The following is a 23,222-nucleotide window of genomic DNA, read 5'->3' as shown; positions in this document are numbered from 1 at the left end:
GGGTTTGGTCGGTACATTTTGTGGGCCCATTGTGCATACGCGGAACTCCGAATCAGATCCTGGGAAAAGCCGAGTCTTAAAGGCACGACATAGTAACGCACCCAGTAAAGTTTTCGAATTGACTTGTTTTCAGGCTGTGCTGTTATGTCTGTCTGCCGCTGTAAACTGGGAGGCTCACGCACCGTGCTGTGTGTAAACGTTGCACTGACTGTGACCGCCGAAGGAAGCACTTCCTCATCCCTTTAAGCAGCCGCCAGTTAACGACTCTGCAAGCCTGGACCGACTGTTTTTTCAGGCGTTGTTTTTGGTGGGCGCTCAATGAGGCGCAAGCACCGAATTTAGCGACCGGGGAGCAAGCGTGTGCGTTACACCAGAAATACGCTAGGATCGGGGTGATCATCAGCAGCCAGGTGCTAATGGTTTGTGCAGCCGGTGAGCCTCCAATGAATTTTCCATCGGGGGCTAAAAGCTGCAGCCCGGTCGCTAAGCTCTAACGCTCACATTAACTGAGGCTATAGACAACCGAAAATCCAGCCCACTGTCCTTTCACCTCTGAGACAAGGATGTAACTGATGAGCTGAGGATCTACTTTCTCTATTGGCTAATTTGCACAGTCCCAAAAGGCAGTCTTACAGTAGTTATAATTTAGCACCAAATCTCACTCAGAGAAGCAGTTTGAATGGTTGGCTTCGGAAATGGAAATATTTATACTGGTACAATAGGAGGCACTTTCCTGTGGTTGGAGTTAAGATGTATTGTTGTGGTTGGAGTTAAGATGTATTGTTGCGGTAGAATAAAGGGTGCTCTACTCTGTATTCTGTAATCGATCTGTGTGCCCGATACGGACCACGGATATGAAAAATAGTGGATTGGTGCTCTATTTCCCTACAATGCATTTCCTTACAGGAATGGAAAAGCACATGGGCAAACTAGCGGAAAGCAAATGATTAGTTCAGGTTGTGGGCAGACACCGCAATGGATATTGAATGTGAGAGAAAAGAATAATCACTGGTAATGGTTAAGTGAAGAAGCGTTCTTACACATCACAGGAAAGAGACCCAAAGGAAACGGGCATCCATGCTATTTCTCATTCAGTACTTATTTTAAACAAGGCAAAGGCTAACAAAGGAAAGAGATTTAATTACAAGGACACATTCACCCATGTGAGACATCAGCCAGAAAACATAATGCAAGTGCAGAAGATCCCACTGTCACTCTCCAGTTCTGACGAAGGGTCATCGACCCGAAACGTTAACTCTGCTTCCTCTCCACAGATGCTGACTGGCCTGCTGAGATTTCCAGCATTTTTTGTTTTTATCTCACTTTCATTAAATGGCCAACAAGAACCTCAATACCACAAAAGGGATTTGAGCACATAATAGGCTGACATTCCCATTGCAATACTGGGGGAGTGCTGCACTGTCGGAGGGGAATGGGACTGAGGCGTTAAACCGAGGCCCTGTCTGCTGTCTCAGGTTTACGTTGCACGGCACTATTTAGAAGAGCAGGGGAGTTATCCCCGGTGTCCTGGCCAATATTTATCCCTCAACCAACATCACAAAAAACAAATTATCTGATCATTTTCACATTGCTATTTGTGGGAGCTTGCTGTGCACACATTGACTAAAGCGTTTCCTACATTACAACACTGACAACACTTCAAAAGTATTTCATTGGCTGTGAAGTGCTTTAGGATGCTCGGAGGTCATGACAAGCTCTATATAAATGCAAGTCTGTCTTTCTTGAAAATGCATTTAATAGGAAGATGTGGACACTGACCAAGTGTGGGGTTTGAAACCACTGATAATCGAGTGGGGTTACTGCAGCCCTGATAAAGGTGAAAATGTTTAACATTTGCTGGTCCAGGATATTAATAAATCCAGAAAAGACTCTCTCTCATATGATCTTGTAAACTGAACAGAAGTCAATGAAGCTGATTCATTTGATTAAATGCCAAGCTCTCATTCTACATATCAGCTGGCTAGCCTCATGTGAAACCTCAAAGGGACTCCTAAAATATAAAAATACAAAATAAGTATTAGTTGCTTAAAGTACTGTAAAAAAAAAAAAATCCTAAATGGTTTAGTGCACCCATGTGGGCATTTAAAAGTTTAGCTGCTTTAAAAATAATTTTTTGTTGAGGTTTCAAAATGATCCAAGTTCGAATTTCAAAACTGGCAATAAATTGTGAGTCAGACACTCGTGGCTGCATAACGGGCACATACTTATCCGTTGAATTCACCCTCTATCTTCACATACAAGTGCTTGTGACGTCTACATCACACTTACTTGACCTTTTTCCAACTTCTTTCCGGTCAAATGGATACAAATAAACGCAGGCGTAACCTGATTACATTCACACATGGACCACGGAGGATATGTTAGCATTGTGGTTATGTTACTGGACTAGTAATCCAGTGGTCTGGACTAATAAGTCGGACATGCGAGTTCAAATCATACCATGGCAGCTGGGGAATTTAAATTCATTCATTAAATAAATCTGGAATTAAAAATTTAGTATCAGTAATGGTGATCATGAAACTACCGGATAGTCGTAAAAACCCACCTGGTTCATTAATGAAGAAAATCTGCCGTCCTGACCTGGTCTGGCCTATATGTGACTCCAGACCCACAGCACTCTTAACTGCCCTCTGAAATGGCCCAGTTGTACCAAATTCCTATGACAAAGTCAGTACTATGTCAGTTCAAGAAGATGGTTCACTAACACCTTCTCAAGGGCAATTAGGAATGGGCAATAAATGTGGGCTTTGCCAGCGATATGTCCCACATCCATGAATGCATACATTTTTTTAAATAATTATTTTTATGCACACTGGGATCATACTCAGTAAATTAATCAGCTAGTTCATTCCAGTAAAGTACAACATCATATGAACTTCATTAGCTATATGGTACTACAAGCCATTGGATAAAAAAAATACAATATAAACATTGGAAGAAGAAAAAAGTCTTCTCCTCTGCTGGGTTTTATGATTTAGGAATGTAAATAAAAGCGAGAAATCATGTGATTCTGATGCCATCAAGAAATGTATTATTAATATTGGTAATGAAAGTGTCTAATATCTTAAGTGTTAACTCCGCTTAGTGAGAGCACTTTCAACTCTGAGTCAAGATAGTTGCAGGATCAAGCCTCACTCTAGGACTTGAGCAGATAATCTAAGCTGCAACTTCAGTGCAGTGTTGAGAGAGTGCTGCACTGTCAGAGGTACCGTCTTTCGGATAAGATATTAATCTGAGGCCTCATCTGCCTGTGGATGGACGCTAAAGATCCCATTGCAATATTCGAAGATGAGCAGGCAAGTTCTTTTGATTGAGAGATAAACGTTGGCCAAGATAACATCACATTAAAAACAGATTAACTGGTCATTTATCTCATTGCTATTTTTGGATGTTGTATGCAACTTGGATATTGTATTTGCTTACATGGCAACACTGACTGCACTTCAACTGAACTAGATTGTTCATAACCTCACCTGAAGCTGAGCTCCCAAACCTATATGCTCTCCATCACCAAGACTACCTACTTCCACCTCTGCAATGCCGCCTGCCCCCAATCTGTCTCAAGCCATGTGCTGCTGAAACCCTCATCTTGCCTTTGTCATTGCAACAATAACGTTTCCTAATTACATTTCAAAAATGCTTCATTAGCTGTAAAGCGCTTCCGGACGTCCTGAGGTCACGAAAGGCGTTGTATATATCCAAATTATTTTTCTCTCCTTTGTCACTTTCAAACTTGACTATTCCAATGCACTCACGGCTGGCCTTCCATCCTCCATTCCCTGTAAATTACAACGCATCCAAAATTCCGATGCCCATATCCTACCCTGCACCAAGACCTGCTTGTTCATCATCTTCGTTCTCATTGGCTCCCAATGTTTCAAATTTTAAATTTTCACGCTTGTACCTAATCCATTTATGGCCTTATTCCTCTCTATGCCTGTGACCTCCTTCAAAGCTGCATTCCCCTTCCCGTGTACGTTCCGTTCTCGGAGTCTAGCCTTTTGCGAATCCCTTTGTACCAGCCACTACGGCCCTACGTGTTGGATGTTCCCCCATAAACCTCTCCGCCTTCCTCTCCTCCTTTGACACTCTCCTTAAAAGTCACATCATTGTGCAAACTTTTTGTCACCCTTCCGAATATTGCTGTCCGTGGCTTGGTATCAATTTTTGAATTAATTATGTCTCTGTGAAGCTCTTTGGTATGTTTCTCTATGTTAAAGGTGCATTATAAATGCAAGATGTTATTGCTGTTCAACAGCAACTCATTGGTTATGAAGAACTTTGGGACGTCTGGACAACCCGAAGAATGGTATTTAAATACAAGTTCTTTCTTTCTTGTGAAACTCAATGAGAACAAAACAAATTCAGTACTAATACAATAGCTTTCTATATTGGGGAATACAGAATGTTGTATAGTGAGAATATACTGAAAAAGATTTATTGTTAAAAATGAACTTTCAAGCGCGGCAAACTATTGGGCCAAAAATTGCGGTCGGAGGCTTCCCGACCAAATTTGTTTTGACGAAAGTACTTGGTGGTCTCGGAGGAATGAACACTTCTGATCCGAGGCCTAGATGCGCAGAAGCCCATGCATCCCAGGAATGTAAGCGTAACCTGGAATCACTTAGGCCTGGACCACCAATCACAATGTCATATCCTCATTGATAATAATGAGAGCTCCATTACGATCAATACCCCCAAAATCACAGAAACACACACAATAAATAAAAAAAACACCTGAAATATTTAAAATTAATTGAAATTGAATTAAATTAAATGTTTTAGGAAAACATTTATTTTTTTGAAAATGTTTTAAAAATGTTTTAATGGGATTAAAAATAAACTTCCCTTAATGGACAGGGTTTTTAATATAAAAATTAGTGATAAAATGTAATTTTTCTATCTTTTAAAATCATTACGCTGGTAAAAGCACTGGGCAAGAGTTGGCCAAATGGCCCAAATCTCTGCCTGCGGAGACCCTTTACTTTCGTATGCTTGGATCTGTCAAAAGATATTTTGACAGTTCGCAAGTGCCGGGTTTCGGCGCTTGCTCTCTGCGTGCCTAAACCCGGAAATTGCAGTCTCTTCGGGCGCGTGTGCATATCGTATGTAACTGGAGAGGACGCAATTTACGGCCAATGAAATAATAGTTCAAGCATTAAATGCTGAAGTTGCAATTTATCTTCACACTTCCTATAATCCTTCGATTCATAATAAGAATATAAGAAATAGGAGCAGGAGTAGGCCATTTGGCCCATCGAGCCTGCTCCACCATTCAATAAGATCATGGCTGATCTGATCTTGAGTTCAGTTCCACTTCCCTGCCCGCTCCCTATAACCCTTCACTGCCTTATCGCTCAAAAAATCTGTCTATCTCTGCCTTAAATTTATTCAATGAGCCAGTCTCTTGCTCTCTGGGGCAGCGAATTCCATGGATTTACAACCCTGAGAGAGAGGAAATTCCTCCTCATTTCAGTTTTAAATGGGCGATCCCTTATTCTGAAACTATGCCCCCTAATTCTACATTCCCCCACAAGGGGAAACATCCTCTCTGCATCTACCTTGTCGGGGCCCCCTCAGTATGTTTCAATAAGGTCACCTCGCAGTCTTCTAAACTCCAATGAGTATAGGCCCAACCTACTCAACCTTTCTTCATAAGTCAACCCCTTCATTTCAGGAATCAACCTAAATGAACCTTCTCTGAACTGCCTCCAAAGCAAGTATATCCCTCCTTAAATCAGGAGTCTAAAACTGTACGCAGTACTCCAGGTGTGGTCTCACCAATACCTTGTACAGCTGTAGCAGGACTTCCCTGCTTTTATACTCCATTTGCTCTTTTAAAACAGAGACGGACACAAGAGAGAGACCGAGAGATCACTCATCCGCTGAAAATGAGTATCGGTAGCATAAAAAAAGTTATCAGTCCTTTCATTGCAGGTGTTCTCACCTGACTCTGAAAGAGCTGATTTAGCAATGCCTGATGCTGACAAATGGGCAAAGAAACAAAAATGATTTCAGTCAGCAGTGTTTAAACGTGTACTTTTTCCCAGTAAAAGTATCCTACACATGGTTTTGGAGGTCTCTGCAGTGAGGAAAGACTGGAGAAACTTGGGCTCTTAATTGAATTGCAAGAGCAGGATACAGGACGCAGGTTTAAACTTGTAAAAGGCAAGTTTAGGGCTGATATCAGGGAATTTCACACAAAGATCAGTGGAACGGACATGGTACAGACTCGAAAATAGAGATTTGGAGTTAGAACCTTGGGAATCATTTGAGAAACATTTGGATGCCTGTGGGTTCATGGCCAGTGTAGAGGATAGACGATGATGGGCCAAAAGGCTTTCTCATCCATAATCATCATGTGCGATGTATGCAGAGGAATTGCACCAACATATAATGCAGAGGTAAGAGAATACTTTCCACACAAATGAAAGGACAGCTGGAATGCATCTTTGCTTAAATCTGATTTGTTTTGCAGGCATTATCGAGTTATGGTTTAATGTGATTCCAGAACACTGCACACAATGCAGGTGGTATTTCCAGAGGGGCTGAGATCTAGTTTAAGATGGAGACTGGATCAATGGCACTGAAACAAGATTTCAGTAAATGAGATTTTCTTATTTTAACATCAATGACACTGAACTTTATAGAAAAAAAGTCAGAGATGCAGAATGCAGATTAAGGCAAATTTTTCCAGTAGAGTAGAGGGAGTTAATTCAAAACGAATCTTCAAAACATTATTTCAGTGAGCGCATGGTAAATCTATGGATCAGGCTTCCTAAGGAGACAATGGAAAAAGATATTATTGATTCATTCAAATGCAAATTAGATTTCTGAAAATAATAATTTGGGACAGAGTATATGAGCAATTTGAGACATGACATTTGGTAAGTGTAGCGTGCTTGGATGGAATCGATGACCTTTAGACCCAAGATTCCCAAAGTTCTCCATCACTGGGGTTTTTCGCGCCTCATGTCTGGGCTTTGTAGACGAATTGATAGATATTGATTGCCATGATTAGTCAACAACTCTATTACGCTAACCATTGATCAGCAGGTTGGGGTGCAAACCCCATGGGCAGCCTTGAACATGAAATCTCGGCTGACATTTCAGTGCAGTACTGAGGGTGTGCTGCATTGTTCTAGGTGTTGTTAAACTGAAGCCCCACCCACCTATTCAGGTGGATGCAAAAGATCCCACTGCACTAAAGAAAGAAAGAAAGACTTGCCTTTCATGATCGCTGGACGTCTCAAAGCGCTTTACAGTCAATGAAGTACTTTTGAAGTGTAGTCACTGTTGTAATGTGGGAAATGCGGCAGCCAACTTGCAAACAGCAAGCTCCCACAAACAGTAATGTGATAATGACGAGATAATCTGTTTTTGTTATATTGATTGCGAGACAAATATTGGCCAGGACACCAGTGATAACTCCCCTGCTGTTCTTCGAAATAGTGTCATGGGATCGTTTACGCCCACTTGAGAGCGCAGATGGGGCCTCGGTTTAACGTCTCATCCAAACGACGTCACCTCAGACAGTGCAGCACTCCCTCAGCACTGCAGTGGAATGTCAGCCTGGATTTATGTGCTCAAGTTCCTGGAGTGGGACGTGAATCCACAACCTTCCGACTCAGAGGCAAGTGTGCTACCCACTGAGCCACAGCTGACACGATTCGAAGAAGAGCAGCGGAGTTATCCTGGCCCACATTTATTCCTCAAACAATGCAAGCAAAAACAAGCTAACTGGTCATTTATCACATTGCTGTTTGCGGAACCTTGCTGTGTGCAAAGTAACTGACATACTTGTACTACATATCAACAAAGACTGCAGTTCAAAATCAATTCATTGGCTGCGAAATGCTTTATGATTGTCTAAGGATTTGAAAGGCCCTATAAACATGCAAGATCTTTCTCTTTTTTAAAATCTCCGTTCCAATGAGTAACCCTAAAACAAGGGGGAAAATAATATTAATACTTCATGTAAGGATACTCCTCACTGCTGCGAATGTCCACCACAAGCAGTTTTGGCTTCCCTGATTTTGTCTTTTTGGTGGGCATCTTGGTGTTGGTGGGTCCTGACAGCTCACACAGATCAATCAGGTCTTCTGCAGAAATCCGTGGTGATATTTCGGCCTTCAGTTCATTCAATCTAATAGAATCACGAGACTAAAGAAAAAAGACAATTTCTATTTAGAAACTAGCTGGGTACACACACACTAACTACACAACAGTCAACGTAAAAATGGTACAAAACGATTGCAAACAATTCCATTACAATCAATTTCACGTTGGTTTTAATTTTTCAGATATTCTAACCAGCCTTCAACACAACACACATTACATCATAATTTGCACATGGAGAGTGAAGACCAAGTGCAGATTTGAAGTGAAAAGTAGAATAGAAGGCAGAGAATAATTGCAGCAAGACATGCTGACCAAATCTGGTCCCCATTTACAAGTTATGCATTGCATCCTTACTTTTATATCATACTTTGACAAAACGTAGAACAAAAAGTAGAATTGGTTTCAGCAAAAGGCTGAAGATGCAAAATTAGGGTGCTGCAGCACCACCACTGGCAGGAGGCTGTAATTACAATGTGACATTTGACATCGGTAACTTGCATGGAAATTGATAATGAATCTGCTTTTGATTGGTATGTTCCAATTGATTTATCGTAGTTTAAGGAATAAATCATTTGATTCAATCAGGTACAAGTGTCACGCAAAATTTGTACACAGAAAAGAATGACAGCTAGAGTATGGTGAACAAAATGCACACTGGATCATATGTCATCTCCTGTGCCAATACACATGAGGAGTCAAGAACAAAATATAGTTTAAAGATGAAAGAGAATTAGATGTCAGGGGATAATTGGACCAGGGCTTACTATTGCCATTTTAAAAATCATACTTTTTTTAAAAAAGTATATATTTCATTAAAAATTCAAACATCCACATTTCTAATGAAAAATTGGTTATGTAAACTTGTCAGCTGCAGTTACACACTCCCACCAGTTGTAGTGCTGAAGCAGCTCTAATCACTAGACTGTGCAATTACACTGTGACAATTTTACATAGGAAGCTTCTATCAAAGGTTGACATAGAAATTTATAACGGAAAAAGTTGACTGGAAGTACATGCAGAAAGAAAAAAAACCGACCTGCATCTATATAGCGCCTTTCAAGACGACTGGACGTCTCAAAGGGCTTTACAGCCAATGAAGTACTTTTTGAAGTGCTGTCATTGTTCTAATGTAGGAAACGCGGCAGTCAATTGTGCACAGCAAGCTCCCACAACAGATCGACAGCTGGTTGAGGGATAAATATTGGCTAGGACACCAGGGATAACTCCCCTGCTCTTCTTTGAAATAATGCCATGGAATCTTTCACATTCAGCTGAGAGCGCAGACGGGACCTCGGTTTAACGCCTCATCCGAAAAACTGTAGCACTCCCTCAGTATCGCACTGGAGTGTCAGCCTAAATTTCTGTGCCTAAGTCTCTGGAGTGGCACTTGAACCCACAACTTTCTGATTCAGAGGCGAGGGTGCTACCAACTGAGCCACAGTTGACATGCAGGTGCAAGATAGGTGAACAGCCTACATTATTGCCCTGCACAGCCCTTCAATGCCCCATTGATCTCTGGCTCATGCTTCTTCTTGTGTCACTTCGCTTTGATGTATCTTATTTGATTCTGCATGCCCCAACTCACTGCATTCTTTCCCATCTGCTGTCGGATTCAACTGATCCCACATAAAATGACAATCGTTTGACCCCAAAAACATTAGCTACTCCTCTGGAGGTGGTGATAGTTTTGGCAATAATAATATAGATACACAAAGCATTTAAACTAAAAACATTCTTGAATGTCTCAGCCACAATAGCAGCTGCAGTTTTTCTGCACTCTAATCTTTATTACCAACTACAAGTGTGGGATGATTTTATTCATTCACTCAGAACTGCCACGCACAAAAGAGTAATGAACTTCCCAAGATTTCCAGGCAGTTCGCAGAACTCAATATAAATTCTTCAAAGAAAGGTTAAAGGTATTAATGCCAAGAAAATGTCACTGATTTGTTTATTTAATCCTTCGTTGACATTTCATGCCACTTTTGCTGTGAAAGGCGAGTACTTATTGAACTCCAGCAGGGCACTTCGTTGAAATTTGTATTTCCTTGCTTTCTAGCTAAATTCACTGATCATCACAAAGTTGCTCTGCCTGAGTCACCCCATTTTGTTTCTTTTGCTTGTAAGAGAGGAGTTTTGTTCCTCCTGTACAACCTCCCTTGAGCCACATGCAAGATATGGTCAATGGTAGTCGGAACTGGTTCCTAAACCTAAATAACTCATTGTGATAAGAAACAATGGGTCTGGTTAGTGGACAAAACTTCTCCTCTGGTTTCCCTCCCTCATTTGAGGTACGGTGGTTCTCCATCGATTAGGAGCTCAGAGCGCGGAGAAGTCACAGGTTTAATCCAGAGTCCTACCACTGTGTGATGCACAGCGCCAGGGCATACACTTTTGTGCCATCCGGACATTATCGGTATTGCGTTTCCGCACTGTACTCACAATCAAACAAAAAGAAAGACTGCTTTTGCGAACTCCGGACATCCCAAAGCGCTTTACAGCAAAGGAATTACTTTTTTGGAGTGCAGTCACTGTTGTAATGTGAGAAACGTGGCAGCCAATTTGCACACAGCAAGCTCCCACAAACAGCAATGTGATAATGACCAGATAATCTGTTTTAGTGATGTTGACTGAGGGATAAATAATTGGCTAGGGCACCGGGGATAACTCCCCTTCTCTTCTTTGAAATAGTGCAATGAGATCTTTTACATCTACCCGAGAGGGAAGACAGGACCTCGGTTTAACGTCTCATCCAAAAGACGGCACCTCTGACAGTACAGCACTCCTTCAGTACCGCACTGGAGTGCCGGCCTATATTTTTGTGCTCAAGTCTCTGGAGTGAGACTTGAACACACAACCTTCCGACTCTCAGGCGAGGATGCTAACACCCAAGCCACAGCAGACACTATAATCAAGGTCAAACGTTCGAAACAACAGAATCAGTTCTGCAACTTAAAAGACACAGGAATAATATTTAAACTTGCTGAACTTTATAATTGATGACTATGTGCACAACAAACCTAACTTTGAATGGAAGCTGCAGCACATACAAAAGGGCACTTCGTAATCTCGGAAGAGTGACCCTCGAGCAGGGTTTGTGACCTCCACATGTCCTTCACCCCTTTTTACATTTACTAGTGTGCCGTCAGTCACTATGGGAGCCACTTGAGCAGTAAAAGAAAGAGGATATCCCTGGCTTATCTATATCTTTGGCTGCTGGAAAAGTCACGTCTTAGATGCTGTTGGAGATGCTGACATACTTGAAAAGGAAAAATCTGCAGGACTGTTGGGGAAAGAGCAGGGCAGTGAGACTAATTGTCATCATCATCATAGGCAGTCCCTCGAAGCTTCCATGCCAAAAAGGGATGCGTTCACAGGTGTTTCAATGAAGGAGCTAATATTCCAGATTCCGAACTACATCTTGAAGGACGGAAGATGCCTGTGCGTAGATTTTTTTTTTTAATTGTGTGGTGGCCGTTGCACACCAGCCACCACACGGGCTTGACAGAGCTCGGTCTTGGTCCAGTGGCAAAAGGCGAGGGCCCAGGGTCAGCACGGGCCAGCCCACACTGCGATATGTGTGCGCTAGGTCCGTGCAGCAGAGCTGGTCTCCAGTCGTCTTGGGTAATCATTGTCACTGGACCAAGACCTAGACTAATTGTACAGCGCCTTCAAAGAGCTGGCACAGGCACTGTGGGCTGAATGGTCGTCTTCTGTATTGTGCGATTCTATGATTCATTTACGATGATGGGAGGAGTCTTGTGTGCCTGCCCCCCGATAGCGCACTATTAACAGAGTTGACTTACCAGCTACAGGGGAACAAGAATTAAACTTCATACACTACCCAACTGTGTAGCGCACAACTGCATGACGTGACATAGTTGCATTGTGGAATGTGGATGTTTTAAAGTTGGCAGTGACACCGTGTTCAGAGCTTTGAGGAGTGTTTTTTTTTTTAAACAATGTTTTCCGATACATCACCGGCAAATTCCGCAGCTATTTTCATTTTGGCTGACCAAGGGTTTCACTGGAAAAATTGGAGCCATAGTGAGTACCTGATCTGAACAAAAATGTCTTCGTAATTCTGGGTGAATTGGATGTAAAGCAGCCCAGTGAAAATGTAAATAAAACTGACCAACTGTTGATTATTAGCACCTGACCATAGGATCTTCTGATGGATTCCATCAGTCATGTTTCTGACATAATCGTCCAGATTTTGCTGAAAAAATAACAACGTCTGCACGCTGTTATTAATATGCAAATCGGCCAGCAATTTGTGCCGAGTAAAAGATACCCCGTGAATGGCGAATAGCAGCAAGTTGCTGGCTGATTTGAGCCGCTCTGTCATCAGTTTCGTGAAAACGGCATCTCGCATTTGATCTCTGTGATTTTCATGAAGTTTGTATTTGCACATTAATTACCCAATAAACGTGCCACAGAAAGTTACCTTTAGTAATTAACAGCACAAGTACCCTTTTAATGATATGATAATTGTTAACGACTACCACACAACTATGCTTGCCCAGAAAGTGTATAATTGGAGTCTCATTCCTTTAAATTGTGAATTGTTTTTGGAGATTTAAAAAATGTTCATTTTTTTTTCTTACTTTTCCTTTCTATCTCTTTTTTCTCTGTCTTCATCCAATCTTTCTTTCCCTCTCTATTTCTCTTTTGACATTGAATTCACACAGTCTAATTCACCCTCCTTCTCAGTCCTTCCTCTGTTTATTTCCCAATACTATGCCCTGTTGCCCTTACTGCATCATTCTCAGCTCGCACTTCGAACAAAACTTAAAAAACAATTTGGGTCAAACTTAAAAAAAAACTGTGCACGAACAAGTCTAATTAATGGATCACATAAGAACACAAGAAATAAAAGCAGGCGTAGGCCATTTGGCCCCTTGAGCCTGCTCCACCATTCAATAAGATCATGGCTGATCTGATCATGAACTCAATTCCACTTCCCTGCCCACTCCCCATAACCCTTTACTCCCTTATCGCTCAAAAATCTGCCTATCTCCGCCTTAAATATATTCAATGACCCAGCCTCCACAGTTCCCTGGGGCAGAGAATTCCATAGATTTATAACCCTCAGAAGAAATTCCTCCTCATCTCAGTTTTAAATGGGTGGCCCCTTATTCTGAGACTATGTCCTCTAGTTTTAGTTTCCCCTATGAGTGGAAATATCTTTTCTGCATCCATCTTGTCGAGCCCCCTTATTATCTTATATGTTTCAATAAGATCACCTCTCATTCTTCTGAACTCCAATGTGTATAGGCCCAACCTATCTTCATAAGTCAACCCCCTCACCTCCGGAATCAACCTAGTGAACCTTCTCTGCACAGCCTCCAATGCAAGTATATCCTTCCTTAAATATGGAGAAAACTGCACGCCTTACCAATACCCTGTACAGCTGTAGCAGGACTTCTCTGATTTTATACTCTATCCACCTTGCAATGAAGGCCAACATTCCATTTGCCTTCCTAATTACTTGCTGTACCTGCATACTAACTTTTTATGTTTCATGCACAAGGACCCCCAGGTCCCACTGTACTGCAGCACTTTGCAAATTTTCTCCATTTAAATTGTAATTTACTTTTCTATTTTTTCTGCCAAAGTGGATAACTTCACATTTTCCCACATTATACTCCATCTGCCAGATTTTTGCCCACTCATTTAGCCTGTCGATATCCGTCTGCAGATTTTTTGTGTCCTCCTCACAATTTGCTTTCCCACCCATCTTTGTACCATCAGCAAACTTGGCTACATTACACTCAGTCCCTTCATCCAAGCAGAAGATCGAATTTCCAGCCCCAGGTGTTGGTTTTTTGACATGCTGATCTAAAAGGAGAAGGATCTGTGCATTGGTTTCTGGTTTCACATTAATTTTTTCCAGCAGGATCTAGTCCATCATACCATTCATTCAGTGATTAACTGTATTATTTGCTGTACCTGCATACTAACTTTGTGTGTTTCATGCACAAGGATCCCCAGGTCCTGCTGTACTGCAACACTTTGCAATTTTTCTCCATTTAAATTGTAATTTGCTTTTCTATTTTTTCTACAAAAGTGGATAACCTCACATTTTCCCACATTATACTCCATCTGCCAGATTTTTGCTGATCGCTGTGTTTAGACTTCGAATTACACAAGTGCCTTCTATAAGAAGTGCTAGGTTGGTGAGTTGATTAGAGCGCCGGTTAATGAATGTCCTACTCACATTGAAAAGCCACGTGGATACTGGGTTTCTGAAAGACCTCGAATTGTTGGACATACTTGGGCTGTGGTTAAAAGCATAAACTATCAAAAATGAAAAAAAAATCTATTTATGCCCATTGTCAGATGCTATCTTTGATACAAAGGCTCTTTTATTTAAATGATAAAATAAAGATTTATTATTCACATTTGCTACTGTCCCCATGGAGGCTGCAAACTGCAATTTGCTGCAATCGTTAAAAAATAAGCTTGTGTTCGAGAATCTGAATTAAAAGTTCCAAGTTAAAACGCATCCAAAAAAATCATATATTTTTTTAATACTTTGTAAAAATGAGGCATAACAGAAATGTGAAATGAAGAATGTTATGAAGAAGTGATTAAGTCAGGCAATTTTTTTTCAATCGATCAGAAAACAGGATATAAAAAACCTGCAGCACCTGTAGCAGTATAGGCTGGGGTGTTTTTTTTTGCCAAATCCTGCTTTCTGCAGGGACTGAAAATCTTGACGACTTCCTCGAAATCACAAGGATGCCCGTTTAACAGGATAATTGTGAACAATATCCGACACATGCTGGTGTGTTAAATAGAACATCGGGCAGTATGTGTTCCAGTCGGGGCACTGCAGCTTCATTTGTCCTAACGCGGAACATGTGTTAAGTGTTAAATGATGAATAGCCCGGCCAATCGATCCTGATACATTCATCATCCTAACGCAGCAGTTAAGGGATGCAGTCTCCTTCACAGCTCCAAAGCTAACACAATTAATATCTCCGAAAGCTCTGCTTCCCATGAAACTGTTGAGGCTTTTAATCTCTCTCATGTACAAATGATTCAAATAAATCCTCTACCTGTGGTGAAAATACAGAACCAAAAAAGCCTCATCTGTCTAAAATCTGGCTTTCAATGCAACAAGGGAACAATCTAACTGTGTAGATTACTGCCACTCAAATAGATGAAAGCAACAATATCTGAGACACAGAGTATCACTCGAGAGCTGATGGGAAATATAACAGAGTCTGAAGACGACGTGTATTCTGATTACAACATGGGCCAGATACGGAGACATAATCCTTTCATTTAAAATGGTATGCGACCTGACAACTTGATCAATATTATTTTGTGATTAGGTATTATCTCAGTAGACACCAATGTTCCCTCTAATTATTTTTGGGTGCGTAGCTCCTTTAATGGGCTGCTCGGCCCATTCAAAATTTCCGTACCTGCGCGGGTTTTCCATTTAAAAGCTGGCAAGCAGTCTGTGCGGGACCTCCAGACTACTGCGCAGCCACGCAGCTTAATGGGAACATTGGTAGACACTAAGGCCCCGATATTGGTGGCCTTACAGACCACTGCCGCCGAGTTTTGCTGCCGTTCTCCTCTCTCTCCCAGTTTCCACTTAGGCTGGAGCGGGCGGGAAGGGGAGCCGGGAAACGCCCGCTGGCGTCCTTTGGTGGCCAAGTCGCGTAAGTGGTCTCCCGCCCGCCGAGATGCCAGATTGGTGCGGGCAGGAGTCGGCGCCAGCAGGGGGAAGGACCGTTCCGTGAAGGCTGGTCTAACCCCGACGGTAGGTATGAAGACCTGAAAGAAAAGGTTAGTGAACAGCTTTGAAATTTTTTTTTTTTTTTAATAGCGACTTACCTGGATGGGGTCCCCTGAAGGTGTTCCGGTATTTTTTTTCTTGGTAATTTTTTTCAGAGCTCCCCCCCCCTTCCCTGGGCCCGACTCCATCCTCGGCGGCAATTGGGCGGCAAGCTCATTTGCCGCCGAGATCGAGAGGTCCCGCCCGCTGCCGCCAAGATTGATGGCATAAGCTGTTCTTTAGCTGCCGGTCGGTACCACCACCCCTTTTAGAGGAATCTTTCAGGCAAAGTACCGCCCGGTCTCTCGGCGGCCACGGGCGGTCCTTTGGGCGGCAACCGGGCGGGCTTTGCAGTTCATGAAAACCTGGGCCTAAATATTTTTACCAAAATGCAGTGACCATTGTAATTATAAACAAGGTCCTCGAGGTGGAATTTAATCCAGAAAATCCTCACTCGGAAGATTATTGAGAGTGATGTGACATTTTTCTTGGAGCCAAACTGGATAAAATTGAAGGTTGACATGAAGTTACATTTCACTGCTACAGAAGGTACAACAGTGCAGTCACTTGCAAGCTAGTCAGGCTACAAAGCCTGTTTTGATTCAGGTTTATCTTGACTGTTATGGTGCAGTGCATTTCTGGAGCACAGTCATCCGAAATGCACTCGGGCAAGAGGCAAGACCACCCCTGCAAGATGAAACCAACATCCCCGCCACCACCCGAAGGCAGGTCCACCTCCCCTGGGATTAGAGACCACCTCACCTGAGAGGAGAGTAAATCCCACCTGGGAGGTGGGACCACCCCTCCAGAAGGTAGTGAATGGGTCAGCTGCAGACTTCTAAAACATTCCTTTAAATTGTTTCCATCTTTACTTTTAATGGGCACATCTCTTGGCATAAGAAAACTGGGAAAAACAAAGGGTTCCAAATTGTATTCAGAACTCAATGCAGCCTAAATTTCTGCAAAGTCTCTGCTCTGGAAAAAAAAACAATAAATGAAAACATCCTGACCGAAACATCTTTTGCTTTCTTGTTTCATTAAGTTACTCCTGATTTTTGGTGCATTTTTCTCACGAGTACCAGCTGGATGGATGCACGAAATCTATTTCTGTTCCCAGGCATAATCAGCTGGTGTCAGAGAGAGATCGGACAACTGTTGCTTTACTTTGGACAGTAGGGTGTTAGCTGAGACGTAGATATTCATTCATAATCCACTTAGAGAAATGCATGAGAATGCATGAGCCTCAACTGTCCAGCTCAGTTTTATTTGGGAACACGCCACACTTTCTAATGGAAACAATTTACAGTGCCAGCTGTGGCTCAGTGGGTAGCACTCTCGCCTCCGAGTCAGAAGGTTGTGGGTTCAAGTCCCACTCCAGAGACTTGAGCACAACAATCTAGGTTGACACTCCAGTGCAGTACTGAGGGAGTGCCGAGCTGTCGGCGGTGTTTTGGATGAGACATTAAAACTGAGGACCCGTCTGATCTCTCAGGTGCACGTAAAAGAGCCCATGGCACTGTTTTGAAGAGGAGCAGGGGAGTTATCCCCGGTGTCTTGGTCAATATTTATCCCTCAATCAACATCACCAAAACAGATTATCTGTTCGTTATCACATTGCTGTTTGTCGGAGCTATCTGAGCGCATAATTGGCTGCCATGTTTCCTACATTACAACAGTGACTACATGTTAAAAAGTACTTCATTGGCTGTAAAGCGCTTTGGGACGTCTGGTAGTCGTGAAAGGCGCTATATAAATGCAGGCCTTTTTTTCTCTCAGTAAGACAGCAAGTCTAACTTCACAAAGTATAGCACAATTACTGTATAAAAATGCAACTAGCGCGGGGTGCAGTATTGGACTGGAACTCCACAAGTAGCACCATGTCCCTCCTCCCACTCTACTTCACATGGCATAGTCGGTGGGGAGGGTGGGGGGGATGTACTAGATGCGGTGTACATGGATTTTGGAAAACCTTGGACAAGGTACCACGTGGGAGATTATTAGAGAAAGATTAAGGGGTACAAAATTAGGGGGAGGATAGCAAAAATGATTTAAAAAAAATGTTACAAGGGAGAGAAAACAGAGTGTAGGAGTTAAGGCCAGTTTTTCAGAATGATTGGGTCGGCAACGGTGTCCTACTGGGTTCAGTTTTGTTCACTGTGCACATCAATGATTTGGAAGCTGCCAAGGGATATTGGCCAGATGGGGAACTAGGCTTAAAAAGATGGAATTCTGTTATGTCTAGATGCTGCAAGCGCAAAGCAAGGTATGACCGTAGTCCTCTATTACAGATCTCAGTGTGCCACTCCAGCCTATGAGGCCTCCTTATATACAGGTGCTCCCAAAGGATTGTGGGCTCCCTTGGGATTCCAGGGGATAAGCCCTCTGGTGGTTAGACATGGTATTTACAGGTTAACAAATCCAATGTCAGTAAGTTCGGGGAGATACATTTTAATGAAAAAATAGTAGTAATTATACTCTGAATGGAAGTAGGTTTGGTGATTTGGAAGAGCAGAGGGATTTGGGGGCACAGGTTGACAGTACATTAGAGACAGTGCCTCAATAAGGCTGTAAAAAAAAAGCTAATGGAATTCTACATTTTATCACAAGGGATATTGTATATGAAAATCAAGCGGTAATGAGAAGCCTTCATGGAACGTTAATAAGATGTCAGTTAGAGTATTGTGTGCAGTATTTGGCTTCACTGGAGGTGGGGGGGGGGTGGAGAGAGGCTGTCGGAGATGTTGAGATCTGTGCTCAAAGTCACTCAGAGTCCCAGAGCCTGCTTACATCTACTTTATTATCTTTCAATCTGAGACAAAGAACCTCAGAAGGTTCCTTGCTCAATCAGCTCATGTATTCAAATATAAAGAGCAGTGTTTGTTTTTGAGACACAAAAGAAGGTCAAGATTTTATTTCATTTTAATCAAAGGAATGAAACTCGACAGGCTTATGGTCAGATTAGTGGGCTGAAATGTTCTCCTGGGGATAACATGTCAGAGTATTGAGATTACCACCCCGCTTGGCGCAAGATCTTAATCAACCTCCAGAACAGGAAAACAGCAGTTCAATTTAACACCATATCCAAAGGGGAGCATATTTATCCTAACACCTCCGAGGTGGCATGGAAAGGTTAGCCATACAAGTGAGCTCAGATCCCTGGAGCAGGAAAACCCAGCAAGGAGAAGCACAAAAATAAACCCTGAAGTAACAAGCAGTTTTATTACACCCAGAAGTTTATACAACTCAATGGCCCGCTCCTTCAGTTCAATTGTGCCTTAAGTAATTGGAGCATACTCATACTGAAAATGAACTAAAATGCACGCCAACGCCTAGACTCAACAGAGCATAGCTTCAATAAGAGCGAACCATAAAAAGAAGTCAGCTTGATCACGAAACCCTTCTGCAACATATAGGAGCCAGGTACTTTACTTAGCAGTACTTGTCCAGCACCAATGCTTCCCTGTAAAAGGTCTGTGCATTTGGCACACTGCAAAAAGCTTATAGCGTGGAAGAGTAAATATCTTCAGATGCAATAGTAATAGCACTAATGAATATGTATTAAAGATAGAATGAAAGCAAATAAGTCAAGTCCCCAGTCACTTTGTTCAGCAGTTCAGGGGACACTCCTTGGTGCAGTGCATTATCACACGGTTATCTCAATCTGTAGTCAAATCCAGCATAAATCTAAGGGATGCAAGACTCAGACATGGAAAGAAAGACTTGCATTTATATAGCGCCTTTCACGAGGACATCCCATTGCACTTTACAGCCAATGAAGTACTTTGGATTGTAGTCACTGTTGTAATCATATCATAGAAATTTACTGCACGGAAGGAGGCCATTTCGACCCATCGTGTCCGCGCCGGCCGACAAAGAGCTATCCAGCCTAATCTCACTTTCCAGCTCTTAGCCCGTAGCCTTGTAGGTTACGGCACTTCAAGTGCACATCCATTTTTAAATGTGGTGTCTCTACCATCCTTTCAGGCAGTGAGTTCCAGACCCCCACCACCCTCTGGGTGAAATAATTTTCCCTCAAATCCCCTTGAAACCTCCTATGAATTACTTTAAATCTATGTCTCCTGGTTGTTGACCCCTCTGCTAAGGGAAATAGGTCCGTCCTATCCACCCTATCTAGGCCTCTCATAATTTTATACACCTCAATAAGGTTCCCCCTCAGCCTTCTCTGATCCAAAGAAAACAAACCCAGCCTATCCAATCTTTCCTCATAGCTAAAATTCTCCAGACCAGGCAACATCCTCGTAAATCTCTGCACTCTCTCTAGTGCAATCACATCTTTCCTGTAATGTGGTGACCAGAACTGCATGCAGTACTCTAGCTGTGGCCTAACTAGTGTTTTATAAAGTTCAAGCATAACCTCCCTACTCTTATATTCCATGCCTCGGCTAATAAAGGCAAGTATTCCGTCTGCCTTCGTAACCACCTTATCGACCTGGCCTGCTACCTTCAGGGATCTGTGGACTTCACTCCAAGGTCCCTTTGTTCCTCTGCACTTCAAAGTGTCGTACCATTTAATGTGTATTCCCTTGCCTCGTTAGCTCTCCCCAAAAGCATTACCTCACACTTCTCAGGATTGAATTCCATTTGCCACTGTTCTGCTCACCTGACCAGTTCATTGATATTTTCCTGCAGTCTACAGTTTTCTTCTTCATTATCAACCACACAACCAATTTTTATGTCATCTGTAATGTAGGAAATGCGGCAACCAATTTGCACACAACAAGCTCCCACAAACAGCAATATGATAATGACCAGATAATCTGTTTTAGTGCTGTTGATTGGCCAGGACACCGGGGAGAATTCCCCTGCTCTTCTTTGAAATATAGGTACAGATTTGAAAATCCGGAAGCCTCGGGACCGAGGCCGTTCCGGATTCCAGGTATTTCCGGACTTCGGAAAATCTTTGACGTTCTGAATCCGGAAACGCCTGAGCCCAGGTTTGGTATTTCTGGATTTCGGAACGTCTTTCCGACCCCGTTCGGGGTCATAGGGCGTTGGGATCCGATCGCAGCTCCCGATTTGCGCGGTTTCAATTGGGGACAGGCAGGGTCCGGCTGGTTTGGGGAGCTGCAGTGTTGGTTGGTTTTCGGACGGCCCGTTTTAGAACTACTGTTCGCAGAGTTTCGCCGGGGGGGGTCTTGTGCCTGCGGTTTTAGGTTGGGGGTGCCGCGGTCTGCGTTTTAGGCGCGCCCGTGTTCTGGCCGAGGGAAAGGGACCTACGTGCGGGCCCAGGAGTAGCAGTGAAGACCTGGAAGACGAGGTAGGGTTGGAGTTTTTGTTTTTTCATTTGAGAGTGTTCTGAGAGTTTGATTTTTGGATTTTCCCTGGGCGCGGCGGTAAGCGGTTTGGCAGGGTGTCCGGCTTCCGGAACATTTTACGGATTCCGGACGACTCTGGTGTCCGGAACCCCAGAGTTTTGACGCTCAACCTGTAGTGCCATGGGATCTTTTACATCCACCTGAGAGAGCAGGCGGGGCCTCGCTTTAACGTCTCATCTAAAAGACGGCACCTCCGATAGTGCAACACTCGAGTGTCAGCCTAGTTTTTTTGTACTCAACTCTCTGGAGTGGGACTTAAACCCACAACCCTCTGACTCAGAGGATACCCACTGAGCCACGGTTGACACACAATGGCAGGGATTTTACCCACACTGCTCGTGGCTGTGAAACCGCCCTATTCTTTACACTGTCCCATTCATTGCAAAGGTTCAACCGTAACTGAATATTTGAAGTGCTGCAGCACAGGCCAGGTAACTATGGCAGGAGATAAATTCCCCAACGGGGGTGGGTGGGGGAATATTCCTTGGGCGACTGCCGTGACCACAGTATTGCGGAATTCTGGGAACCTGGGTATCATTAAGGTTACCAATTCTAGTTGGAATGTAGTCCATAACCTCCCACCTCCAAACACCCCACCTAGTCAAACAGCCTTTTTTCCCCATCTCCCAATATTTCTATAACTATAAATAAACTATACATGAAAGTGTTCAAAGAAAATGAAAAACAAACATATATCTTTAATGCCTCTGATTTTTCTCCTGGGTTGTTAGCAGCAGTGTCCATGAGATGAATTCCTGCAGAGTGAGTAACCCTGGCTATTATTAACCTCATTTTGTGCAAGGAGTGAATTGACAGCAGCACTTTTGTATTGTAAAGAAATAAAGGACGTGCCGCAAACAGGAGTACATCTCCCATGGTCCAGTGGACTCGAGTGTTTCTCCCCAAGAAGTGATCATAATACTGTTTAAAACTCTAGTGCCTTTGGAGAAGTCCAAATAAAAGCAATGGATTATTGGTTTGTTTTCAGCAGAAAGACAAGGGCGAGACTTTTGGTTTTTAAATCAAAAGCCAGGAACACCTCTAACCATTGGAACACTGGTTTGTTTTCCTTTCCAAATGAAACCTTAACGGACTGTTTTGAAATCAACCATGCAACTCTAATGCCAGAAAGGTGGAGTATCTAGAGACAACAAAGCTGCAGATTTTTCCATCCTGTTCCAATTATCAGGTGGTTCTGAAGAGAAATTGGTCAACGAAGTGCCGGCTTTAAGCGATGAGCCGACAGCAAACACTGCTTGATAACTGAGCAGTGTACTGTCACGTACAAATCAAAGTTAGCATCAGACAGAAAGGTGATGAAACTTTACATCGAATTTATATTCTTGAAAAGGAGAAAACTGCAGGGCTATGGGCAAAGAGTGGGGGAGTGGGACTAATTGGATAGCTCTTTCAAAGAGTCCGCACAGACACAATGGCCTGAATGGCGTCCTTCTATGAAATCTGTTGGTTAAAAATACCACAACAAAACGAGGTCAATTATAGAAATCATTAACAAAACAGAAGTTCCGCCTGACTTAAATATTTTACTACCATTATTGCAATGGGTGAATTTCACAATTAAGCTCGAGGAGAGAATGATAACTTTTGTAGACCCCCCCCAAAAATTCCTAATAGTTACAGACCACTGCGCCAAAAGTTTATGTGGTGCAGTCAGGGTTTAGCAAGTTGTGGCCCTTGCAATGGGGAATTTTTAATATGGATGCAGTTTCTGTAACAGTCGGCACTGAAATCTCAACTCAAACCCACTGGAGAAAGTTTGTGCTGCAGCAGAAATAGCCAGGGGATTTGAGTATAGGAGCAGGGAGGTCTTACTGCAGCTGTGAAGGGCCTTGGTGAGGCCTCATCTGGAATATTGTGTTCAGTTTTGGTCTCCTAATCTGAGGAAGGACGTTCTTGCTATTGAGGGAGTGCAGCGAAGGTTCACCAGA

General features: G+C 42.8%; 1 protein-coding gene across 5 annotated transcripts in view; it reads right to left on the bottom strand.

Annotated features, from left to right (window-relative positions):
- The window catches only part of tbck (TBC1 domain containing kinase), a 223,558-nt gene that overhangs the window by 61,028 nt on the left and 139,308 nt on the right, over positions 1–23,222 (bottom strand). For all 5 annotated transcript variants that reach the window (XM_070872609.1, XM_070872627.1, XM_070872618.1 and 2 more), the window contains exon 24: positions 8,009–8,184. In XM_070872609.1, coding sequence (XP_070728710.1) covers positions 8,009–8,184 — 176 coding nt within the window. The remainder of the gene's footprint in view (positions 1–8,008; positions 8,185–23,222) is intronic.

Source organism: Pristiophorus japonicus, chromosome 2 (assembly GCF_044704955.1).
Source record: "Pristiophorus japonicus isolate sPriJap1 chromosome 2, sPriJap1.hap1, whole genome shotgun sequence".
Lineage (NCBI taxonomy): Eukaryota > Metazoa > Chordata > Chondrichthyes > Pristiophoridae > Pristiophorus > Pristiophorus japonicus.
Note: the sequence above shows the minus strand (reverse complement) of the source record. Positions and strands in the feature narration are given on the sequence as shown.